The 12,095-nt window shown below is 41.2% G+C and overlaps 1 protein-coding gene across 1 annotated transcript in view; it reads right to left on the bottom strand.

Annotated features, from left to right (window-relative positions):
- The window catches only part of AQP9 (aquaporin 9), a 40,682-nt gene extending 29,816 nt beyond the window's left edge, over nt 1-10,866 (bottom strand). Inside the window, exon 1 of the mRNA XM_047738970.1 lies at nt 10,406-10,866. Within this exon, the coding sequence (XP_047594926.1) occupies nt 10,406-10,516 (111 nt within the window). The 5' untranslated portion in view covers nt 10,517-10,866. The remainder of the gene's footprint in view (nt 1-10,405) is intronic.
- Nucleotides 10,867-12,095: the final 1,229 nt, after the last annotated feature.

Raw genomic sequence — 12,095 nt, 5'->3', positions numbered from 1 at the left:
CGAATGTATATTTATGTGCAGCTTTTCAGTCAGTTAGTTTTCCAATTGGAAAATAAAATTTTCTCAGTCATAACAAAATAGTCACACACAAAAAAAGAAAGAAAAAAAGAAAGAAAAAACCCAAGACTGAAACATGGACATTCTGGTTAAAAATCATTTGGTGGCATGTAGCCTGATAATATCAGGATAAGATCAATCACCACTCGAGAACCAGCTGTACTTGAGAAGAGATGATATTAGGGCAGGCTCATAAAAACTGAGGAATCTGAGACTTGAGAACCAGGTGAATGGGCAGATGGCCAACCTCAGAGCTCTCTGAGTAGAAAAGAGTACCAAGAACAAAATTGGGCCTCAGAAATATAAGGTGATTAAACACCATTATTTCTCACAAGCTAAAAAAAGAACAATGCTCTCCTTGTCTGACCTACATCAGGCATTCACATCCCTCAACTCATCCAAATAATGCTAGCTTGGATGAGAACTTGATCATGATGCCAGGGCCTGAATAAAGAACTAATTAAGCATTTATTTATTAAGGTCTGAGTGTTCATATTAAGATAATCATGGTCTGATTATGCTGAATGTGGTTGGAGTGTTGCTCAAGACAGCTCTCCCTTTATTCAGAGTGGTCTAACAATGGTAAGCACACCTTGGGTCACTTGCAGTCTGGAAGATCCCTGAAGACAGAAGAATTCTGGGGCTGATTAGTTTCTTAGATTCATTCCAGGCCCTGCAATTCCCAAAGTATGTTCCACAGATCATCAGTTCCATGAGATACTCCTCAAAAAAAGGGATTTGTGCAGGTGCCATGCAAATCTTCTTTGTGTCATTTCAATTTTTCTCCAAAGAAGATATACAGATGGCCAACAGACACATGAAAACATGCTCAACATCACTCATCAGTAGGGAAGTAAAAATCAAAACTACAATGAGATATCACCTTACACCTCCCAGAATGGCTAAAATCAAAAACACAAGAAATAACAAGTATTGGTGAGGATGTGGAGAAATAGGAACCTTTGTGCACTGTTGGTGGGAATGGAAGCTAGTGCAGCCACTCTGGAAAACAGTATGGATATTTTTAATTTTTTAATTTTTCAAGGAATATCCATACTGTTTTCCAGAGTAGCCTTCATTTTGGGGCTGTTTCAGCATTTTGCTTAGCTCTATCAGTTACCTCACTTTTATGAGGATTCTCTCCCTCATGGTCCCTCACTCTATGAGGTGTCTTCGTCACAAGCCTGTTGAGTGAAGAGGAGGCAACTTCTGCTCTCGTGTCTATGTTCTCCTTTCTTGTCAAGTAATGGGAACATGTTGCAACGGGCTCTGTCACTAAAGCAAAACCAGCCAAACCCATTCTGGAAAGTAGAAAACAAAAGTACTTCCTCATAGAAAGTCAATGAAAGCGGCAAGTTTTCTGAGCCAAAATTCAAACTCAGAGATCAAAAGCAGAGTTCTGTTTGGCAGAAGTGTTTGGCTTTAGGTATATCTGTAATCTTCAGATCAGTGACCCAGAATGGACTTTTCTCCCCAAGTCCTTTGGAACTCTGAAACTTTCCGGGCTAGTCTGGCCCTTCATGTTCACTGCTGATCAGGGGAAGTCTATAGGAAAGTCCTCCTTCAGCTGATCCTGACTCAGGTTCTAAGGACTTGAAAAGACCTGCTTCATTTGGAGAAAGCATGGGATTTTCTAATCATTCATGGTCACACATCCCACGTTGGGGGAAGGGCATGGAGAGCCATTTTGGGGGGAAACTTCTCTTCAACGGAGTATGCACATCAGTCTTCCTTTTCCAGGTTTCCACTTCACGCTAATCGTATCTGGTAGGTGATACACCTGGACAACATAGCAGAAGCAAATGCAAACCGCTATTGAAGAATGACCCCACAGCTCAGGCCATATAGAATTCCCACAGAAAAGAACAAACCTTCCTGAAGAGTTTCCAATACAAATTTACAACACACTAAAGGAAATGATCCTTTGTCCATGAGAGTTAGTAGATAAGATAAAGAGGATTATTAGCTCCCTCAAAACTTGAGATGACAGAACATTCATAAAATACCATAAATACATTAGACTTTAGTGAGTTAAAGAGACAAAGGGAACAAACTCAGAAGAAAAGAAAAGCAATCTTTAAAAGGAACCAAACAGAACTTCTTTGAAATGAAAACATGAATGAGGTGCATAAACAACGAATTTTGGAACACTGAGGAAAAATAAAATTAAATAAAATCATAAAATTCATCATGGAGAGATTAAGAGATACAGAAATGAGAGAATGGTTAAAGACATAAAGAAAAAAAGTGAGAGAGTTGGGTATATTTGCATACATAATAGAAGTTCTAAAAGGAGAATACAGACTGGGGAAAGGCAAAGTAATGCAGTGGAGAATTTTCCAGAATTGGTAAAAATTATAAATCTTTAAGTTCTGATAAATGATGAATCCTGAGCACTACAAATAAACCTTAGTTTAATTGTAGTGAATAACTCTTACTCATATTGTAGTGAAATTTCAGGGGAAAAGAAAGAGAAACTCTTTTTGTTATTGTTGTTTTTAAAATTTCAGTATAGCTGACATGCAATGTTACACTAGTTTCAGGTATATGACATAGTGATTCAGCTTCTCTATAGGTTATGCTATTCTCACCACAAGGGTGGCTTCCATGTGTCACAGCACAACAACACTTTTACAGTACCATTGACTATGTTCCCATATATATACATGCTGTAGCTTTTGTTCCCGTGACTTATTCATTCCATAACTGGAAGCCTGTATCTCCCTCTCCCCTTCATGCATTTTGTCTGTCCCCTGCCCTTCCCTCTGGCATCCATCAGTTTGTCCTCTGTATTTGTAGGTCTGATTCTGCTTTTTATTTATTCATTCACTCATTATGTTTTTTTAGATTCCCCATTTGAGTGAAATTATATGGTATTTGTCTTTCTCAGTCTGACTTATTTCACTTAGCATAATAACTTCTAGGTCTGCCCCTGTTGTTAAAAAAGGCAAGATCTCATCCTTGTTTTATGGCTGAAAATTTATGTGTGTGTATGTGTATTGTGTGTGTATGTGTGTGTGTGTGTGTGTGCGCGCGCGCTACATAAAGAAACTCTTAGTAGTAATCAGAGAAATTCAGATGAAGAACAACAATTAGACAAGCAACAGACTTGTCAACAGCAACAAGAGACACTGGGATGACACCCGCAAAATGCCAAGCAAAACCAATCATCAACCTAAAATTTATCAGCCAATCATTGAAACTTGAGAGCGAAATAAAGACAAACTCAGAAAAAGACTGAGAAAGTTTATCCCTCATACACGCTTCCTCAAAATTTCCCAAAGAAAGCTTTCTTACTGCACACAGAAGGAAACTGCACCTAAAAGAGGTGCATGTATATAGGAATAATTAGCAAATAAACCGATAAATGATAGCAAATTTAAGCAAGTGATCACTATTAAAAACACCAATAATAAAAATAATGACGGTAGAATTAAAATGTCAGGCAATAATGATGCGTGAGATGGAATGGTTGATTACGGTCAGGATTTTAAAGTTTTCCTGTTGATCAGAAGGAAAGAGATGTTGACTCACTTTAAACTTTGTTAACTCAAGAATACACATTTGTACATTTTTAAAACATCCAAAACTGTAGCATATATTCTTCCAGGCAACAGTAGTAAAAGCTCAAAAGCCTATGTGAGAATAATTCGAGCATGGTGAAGGAAAAGCCGGGATTTGACTCTAATCCCTGCTCTGCCGCATACTTGTCTGTGGGCAAGGGGCTTGATGGTACTAAGCCTTCATTTCCTCATCTGTAAAATAAGAACAACTCCCTACCTCATGGATGTTTCCAGAATTAAAGAGTGTCAAATAAAATCTTTAAAAGGAAAGAAAAAGGGGCGCCCGGGAGGCTCAGTAGGTTAAGCCTCTGCCTTCGGCTCGGGTCATGATCTCGCGGTCTTGGGATCGAGCTCTGCATCGGGCTCTCTGCTTAGCGGGGAGCCTGCTTCCCCCTCCTTCTCTGCCTTCATGTGATCTCTCTCTCTCTTTGTGTCAAATAAATTAATAAAATCTTTAAAAAAAAGAATTAAAGAGTGTCTGGGTATAGTGTATGCTCAATAAATGTTAGCCCCTTTCCTTGTCTTTTTTCCTCATCACATTGCCATACTTGAAGGGAAGGCATCTCCTGCTCTAGGCCTTCTCACACCCTCATGCCAGCTGAAGGCACAGGGCAGGAATCCACACAGATCCTGCCATGTTCAGCTCTTCCTCATGTTCATAGTTAGAAGAGGGCACTGTCTTAAAGTAACAGAATGTCCCTCACCCCACAACAGAGGTATAAATCGCTGAGAAGCTGAGAGCCAAACATAAATCATAAGTAAATCATAGGAATCAGCTGGGACCGACTGTCAAGTTCTCTCTGATGTCCTCCTGTGGTGGGAAAAGCACTTGAAAGATTTCTGTGAGCATGTGGGTCTCCGTTTCCTCATCTGAAAGACACAGGGGTGGGACGACAGACGCCACTTCATTTCAAAGGCAGTGCATGAGAGCCTGAGGACAGAGATTCTCCCACTGCTCCCACAGACATGCCATTTGTGGCCAGAGTCTGCCAGGCACTGCTGACAGCAGAGGCTTCTGTCCTATCAGCTGTGGGAAGACTGACAGCTCGAGCTCAGTGAGACCCTCATCCTGGACATCCCAGCTTGGAGTGGGGCAGGTCTCTGCAAAGCAATGAGCCAGACCAAGCAAGGAGGAATCAGAGGAAGGGCAAGTGACTGCTGAGTCAGAAAGCAAGAAAGAGGAGTTACGGTGTCTCTTTATGACCATCGGCCTGTCGGTCCTTTGCTCTGAGCCACAGGGTGGTCTCAAGGAGAACCCAGGAAATAGAAGCACTAGAAGGAACACAGTGTAATGCATGGTCAATGTGTTCATGGGGGACATGAAGATATAACTGAACCACCTCAGAACCCCCATGTGACAAGAGGTTTGGATGTGTTCATAGGTACTGAAGCGGCCCATAAACTCTATGCTAACAGGTCTTCTATAACATTTCCCTGCCCTGATTGTGTCTGTTCCATATAATAATCTTTTGGTGACTTCACTGTCTAATGTATTTTACACTATAAAATTAGTAAGGTTCTCTTGGGCTTTCCCAGGAAAGGAGTTAATTCCCACTAAGCAATGGCACATCAGGAATAACTAACGTCAAATATCAAGCCTTGCTCTTGCATTCATAAGCTGGGTGACCTTGGGCGAACCTCTTAATTATGTCGTACCTGTTTCTCCACCTGGCAAAATGGAGTTGATCTCTCTTTCTCCCCCCACCCCACCTTCCAGGAAAGATATAAAAATAAACAAGAATCTATATGAGATTTGCAACAACTTGGATGGATCTAGAGACTATAATGCTAGGCGAAGTCAGTCAGAGAAAGACAAACACTACATGATGTCGCTCATATGCGGAATTTAAGAAACAAAACAGACAAAGAAAAAAAAAGAGACAAACCAAAAAACAGACTCTTAACTCTAGACTGATGGTTGTTACCAGAAGGATGGCGGGTGGGGGGATGGATGAAGTAGGTGATGGGGACTACGAGCACACTTGTCGTGATGAGCACTGAGGAATAGACAGAATAGTTGAATCGCTGTGTGGTGCACCTGAAACTAATATAACACTGTATGTTAACGATACTGGAACTAAAAAAAGAAAGAATGTATATGAGAGAGCATTCTATGCCTCTTGGAGGAATGCACAGTGGAAACCAAGGGCAAGTGCATGTTTACGTCAGGGCACCTGGGCTCCACACTGATTTAAAGGACACAAGATGGCATCGGCCCATGCCTCAGCTTCCCCATCAATTAAGAAGGGCAAGCAGCATCTATCTCAGAGCTGTCCTACTAGCACCTGGGGATTCTAAATTCCTAGCAGTCCAAAATGTGCAGAATTATGCCCTGCAAAGCACTTGTTTTGAGAACTAGCTTATTTGTTATATAGATTTTTATTTATTTATTTGACAGAGATCACAAGTAGGCAGAGAGGCAGGCAGGGGGCGGGGGGAAGCAGGCTCTCCACTGAGCAGAGAGCCCGAGGTGGCTCAATCCCAGGACTCTGAGATCATGACCTGAGCGGTAGGCAGAGACTTAACCCACTGAGCCACCCAGGCGCCCCAAGAACTAGGTTATTTTAAGAATTTTCCTATTTTACTGTAAATGCTAATCATATATTCTTTTATTTCAAAAGTTCTCTAATCTGCACTACACCCACTCCAAGATCTGAGCACGCTTTGTAATAATAATTTTAAAGCCACAGAATTTCTATAGTCAGCATATCTGAGATCTCTTCAAGACAGAATGACAAACTCAGTGACTCTGGCAAGGTGGGGAGTTTGGTCATGTAGTCATGGAGGAAGGCAAGAACAGATTCGGAAAACACTGTGGGGTCTGACATTCCTCATGTACCATCCACCTCACTTCCACCCTCTCTTCTGCACTGCCCATTCCCTGATGCCCTCCATATCCTATGTCCTGGGTCTCTGCTCATCCCATCTCCCTTCGGGGCACAGATCAAGGCTATAGCAAGTATTTACCTTTTTTTCATTCTTAGAGATGCCAAAAGTTAGATCTCTAATGTGCAAGCTTGACAGAGTGAGACAAGAATTTAGAGCCTTTCTCAATACCCAAGTAGATAATTACCCACTCATAAATCCAGCCCCGGAAGGACGCCGTTCCACCGTGGGAGGAAATATGGCTGCTTGTTCACTTCAGCATCTTCGGCAGGGCGAACGCTATGTCAGAGAATCCCTCCTCTATGTCACTTCACTATAGAATATGGAGGAGTGAACACAGCTACTGCAAGGAATGACTAGAGATTCTGGGACATAACAGCCCCTGAAAGACATTTTAATTGAACGCCCCTTTGGGGGGTCCCAGTCATTTACGTGCAGAAGTCTGTGGCAGTTGGGGGAAAGGAGCCTACAAGATGTCCGGAAGGAGACAGAGCAGTTCTTTCAGACACTACAAAAACTCTCAAGTAGAAGAGGGGAAGGCGTGAGGACTGGGACAGGGAGCCAACATTTAATGAGTGTTTCTTACATTGGGAAATTTCCATGGAGTAGATGTGTAATGTGCAGCTTGAAATCCCCAGGACACAAGCCATGAGCAGGGGACTCAGCAGTCCCCTGTGCTCTGCCTTCCCCTCATACCTGTTGGCTCCCACGGAGCTGTCTTTTCTGCTTCAGACAGCTTTGGGATACAACGCATGGTCTGGTCTTATCAGGTGCCCATCAGCTAAACTGACATGCCCACGAGCCAAGGAGAGCTCATGCACAGTTCCGAGCTACGGAGATGTTAAAGTAGAGGGAGTCGGATTTACTATCTATCAGGGACACTGGGGAAGGAATTCCAGCAGTAGATGGGAAGTGTAGGCTCTAGAATTAGAAAGGATCCCAGTTCAGTGGTTTCCTGGTTTGGCCCAGTTGCTTCATCTCTTTGAACCCTCATCTCTCCAACTGTTTATGAGTGTTAATAAAGCCTTCCTACTGCAGCTATTGTAAGGTTAAACAGATGTATATAAAAAGCTAACATATGGGAGGTACTTAATACATGCTCTCTCCCTACCTTTGCAGCTCAAGGTTTCAAAACCTCTTCTACATATCAGGGAAGATACATTTCAAACCCAGAAAAGGCAAAAAGGCCTACTTATCCCATGACTACAAGCCCAAATTGGAGTTAGTTCATCGGCTTATGACTTAATCATTGCTGTTTTTAGTCGTAGTTTACAGAGAATTTTTCATGGACTTCAATGGTAATGATAAGTGGGCCTCATCGGTCATTTACGCTGTGGTGTAAATGAGTTTAAGATGCTTCTCCTAAGAGCAGGTTTTGCGAGGAGGGGGGAAAATGGCACCAGATTCCCAACATCTGGGGGCAAACCATATCTGAAGTACTGGTGTGTCCCGTATATCCATTTTTATCTTCCCTTTTGCCCATGGATTATCAACGTGAAAAGCTTTTTACTATACAGAAGCATACTAAGCATACCAACAATGACTTTGGTTAATAGTTGAGCAAAACCATGAAGACTAATTGGTTAAAAAAAATACTGTGTTTGTGCAAAAATGCCTTGTTTATATACCCCTCAAGCCTCAATAAAAAGATTATAATCACAATTATGACTTCCATCAGAGGTTGCCTTAAAAAGTAAATGTACAATGTAGATGGAAATGAAACATTTAGGCAATTATTTGCTTTCACCAGAAGATACAAAGTTTTATTTTCAACATATAATATGAAGATATTTCTTTAGCTCCCACCTTGAATACTAGAGGAAGATATGCTATTACTTATATGAGTAGAATGGTGAATGGCTGAAAGCAACTTTTATTTACTCAACACAGAGGGGATAGAATTACGAAACAGCTTCTCAGAGATCACGACCTGAGCCAAAGGCAGACGCTTAACTATCTGAGCCACCCAGGTCTAGAAACAGCTTCTTATTAAGAAATAAAGGAGGTTTTAGCTTTTTCAAATTGCAAAATGGGTGTTTAGTTCACTTCCTCCTGTGTTTTCTGCAGGGCCCTGCAGATTATAACTGAATTTGCTTTACTTCTCTGTACCTCAGGTCACTAAAGAGCTGAATCCACTCTCCTCACTGGGACCAAATTGTCAAGTAACATGACCCCAGCATTCTTGTCTCACTGAGGGTGATGTTCCAGAAAGCACTGAGTAAGATCAGAAGAATCATGGGCTTTTATTTTCTCTCTTTTCCTTCAAACTACTCACTTTATCCACATTCCTAACTCAGGTAAGTGAGGATAGTCAAGAAGGGGTTGTCCATATGCCTTGAAAATACTCGAGTGAATCCAGTAAAAACAGAATCTCAGAGACCAGAAAACTTAGGACTCTCTCTCGATTTACATGAGTTCAAATGTTTGAGTTCACACTTGTTTCTTGCTCTTAGGCTTATCCCCTAAATTATAATGTATTTATACCAAGCAAAGAACTTTTTTTCTTTTTTTTAGATATAGCTGACATATAACATTATAATAGCTTCAGGTATACATCATAATGATTCAATAGTTATATATATTTCAAAATGATCACCACAGTGAGTCTAATTAACACTTATCACCACATAGTTACACATTTCTTTCTCCTGATAACAACCTTTAAAGACCTATTCTCTTAGGAACTTTTTTTTTTTTTTAAGATTATTCATCATTTGACAGAGAGAGATAGCAAGAAGAAAGAACACAAGCAGGGGGAGTGGGAGAGGGAGAAGCAGGCTTCCTGTTGAGCAGAAAACCCAATGCGGGGCTTAATCCCAGGACTCTGGGATCATGACCTGAGCTGAAGCCAGATGCTTAATGACTGAGCCACCCAGGAGCCCCTCTTAGGAACTTTCAAATATACAATACAATGTTACTAACTGTAGTCACCATGCTGTACATTACCAGAGACCTTTTAAGTACAAAATTTATGGACAACTCTCTATAACTTTAAGAAAAATGGAATTATTAATACCTGAAGTAGGGAATCTTTGAGCAGCGTTTTTTTTTTTTTGTTTTTTGTTTGTTTTTTTTTTTTTTTAAAGAGCTAGTTAAAGTCGGTAGTTGTTGCATATGAGAATAATTGAACATTTCATTTTTTGCTCACAAACGGTCTGGCTCCAACTAAAAACTCAGCATCCAAAGAATAATATGATGTGCAGTAGGACAGAAGCCTAGAGCCCATGCCACTTTAGTAGACTGTCCAGTCTTCCATTAATAGCTGCACAATTTCCTGGCCAAGATCCTTGAATGATTCTTAGAACCAGTCCTTCCTTTATATATAGATCTGTCTCATTAAAGGCCTTAGGGATTGGCTTAAGGTAAACAGAGGGGGAAAATTCACGTGAAACCAAAGCTGGAGGGTTGCAGAAAACATATTTCTATCTAGGGAAATTTCTGACTAAAAGTCAAGTGATCTGACAACACAGTCCTTTGCCAAGCATTTGTACTACTGAGTTGTTTCTTGCCATTCGTATTTATTGACTGCCGATCCTTATTTCAAGGGACTGAGTCACCTCAATGTTTGTGGGAAACAAACAAGGTATACATCAGTTAATCAACGAGAAAAATTTCTAATGGCTGACTTTCTATCAAAACCAGCTCAGAGTCTGAGTAAATCTCTGAAATGAAGAAAGTAGTTGACTCCCCTTCTCCCACACCCACCAATGGTTATGTGAATAAACGAAATGAGTAAATGGAAACCTAACCTGTGGCCAGTAAATAGCCCAAAGCCTGGAAGTAACATGCTCTTTCCTGGAAAAGATGACTCTCGTGACAAACTTAAAGAAAACAAAACATCCGCCACCGGCTGCGGAGAAGGAGAGGCATAATTGGGTCAAAATCCAGGAAATACTTACGATCATTATGAAGGTGCCCAAGAACTCAGAGATGGTTTCTTTAGCTAAGCTGCTCTTCAAGACCAGCCTTTGCTTGAAGCTTTTCCCCTTTCTTCCCTTCCCAGGCTGCATCGTGAGGTTTCTCCAAGGATCACTCTCGCCACCAGTACCCGCTTCTTCTGGTCCCTACTTCACTCGCACGTGAAAATGGAAGTTTTGACAACTGCTCACAGGTTCCTGGAGATGTCTGGTGAGGTTCTCTGACTGTGCAAACGCTGTCCCAATTAGAGCCCGTGACTTAATCCTCTTCTGGTGAAATTGTCATCCCCTGTCCACGGCTGTTTATCTGACTTAGCAAGTTAGAATCTGAAATCCCCAAAACGATTCTTTTTGTGCCTGATAGATTAATCATTACCTTTATTCTCAAGGCATTTTTTTTCTCTGTTGGTTTTTGTTTTGTTTTGTTTTGTTTTGTTTTTAAGAGATGAGAAAAGAGATGTTGTGCTGGTTGTATTGCCAAACCACAGCGATGGGCTCTGGTCCAGAAGAGATTTGCATGTTACACAATTGCAGGCTTCTGATTTTTTTTTCCCCTATTCAGAAGTGGGTGGTTGGGGAGTAGTTTGGGATTATCAAATCAGGTATACATACATCCCATGTACACATTCTCTTCTGAAGGAACTTTTCATGCATGTTGGAGGATATGGAGAAAATACAGATGTGGTGTTCTGCAAGATAAAATCACTCTTGTTTTCTTCCAATATCATTTCAGTGATTTAATGATCCCTCCCTAAGGGGGGGTAAAAACAATTGTATCTATTCTAGAGATGGAGAAATTCACATACAAAGAGACCACTGCAAGTTTCACATTGCAAGACTTTAGGACAGGATGGCTCTCCTCCTTGATTACTGTAGCTGGGTTTCATCTACTGAGGACAGACCGGGATCCAAGAATCAGAATGATGGAGAGAGCAACTTGTTGACTTTCTTCTAAAGAAGGATTCCAGTTTGAGAACCAAGTTGCTCCCCTTCATTTTCCATGAACTATTTAAGCAAAATACATAGAAGATAAACTTGAAACCACACAGCTTGAAGATCAGAAAGACACTCCAGTTAAATAAGAAAGGGATTAAACACACTGAAACAAGGCTTTTAGGTTATATCATTTAATTGTGATGAATTACCATCCTTGCAGACAACAGGCTGTTTAGGACTAGCATTCTGCCATGTCAACTTTCCAGCCTTGCTTCTCAAAACTAGTTTGTCTGAAGAAAGAGAATCCAGCAGTTGTTTCTGAATACCAAGCCAGTTTCATGAAATTAGTACCCATGCTCTGTGCTTCCTCCCAGTCCTCCCACAGAGAAGCCAGTTCTGTTTCAGGCCTTCCCCTCCCTTTGCAGGAGGCCTACAGTCATTTCCAGCTGAGGAGGCAGGCAGGCAGGAAGGGAGGAGAGATCTAGAGAAAACAGCTATTGAGAGCCTAAGTACAGAGGAGATACCCAATCTATAGGTGAAACATAGAGTTGAGGCCTAAAGAAATTAGAGCTTGCCGGAGGGCATGCCATTGCAGAGCCAGCACAAGAATGCAGCGTTTCGGCTTTAACTCTTGGTTAAGTTATCATGGATACCTTTGTCTAGAAGGATTACTTATGACTGCCCTATTCCCAAGTCCCAGTGGACCGACCAGAGGAACAGGACTTTATGGCTATGA

This window comes from Lutra lutra, chromosome 7 (assembly GCF_902655055.1).
Source record: "Lutra lutra chromosome 7, mLutLut1.2, whole genome shotgun sequence".
NCBI classification, from domain to species: Eukaryota; Metazoa; Chordata; class Mammalia; order Carnivora; family Mustelidae; genus Lutra; species Lutra lutra.
Note: the sequence above shows the minus strand (reverse complement) of the source record. Positions and strands in the feature narration are given on the sequence as shown.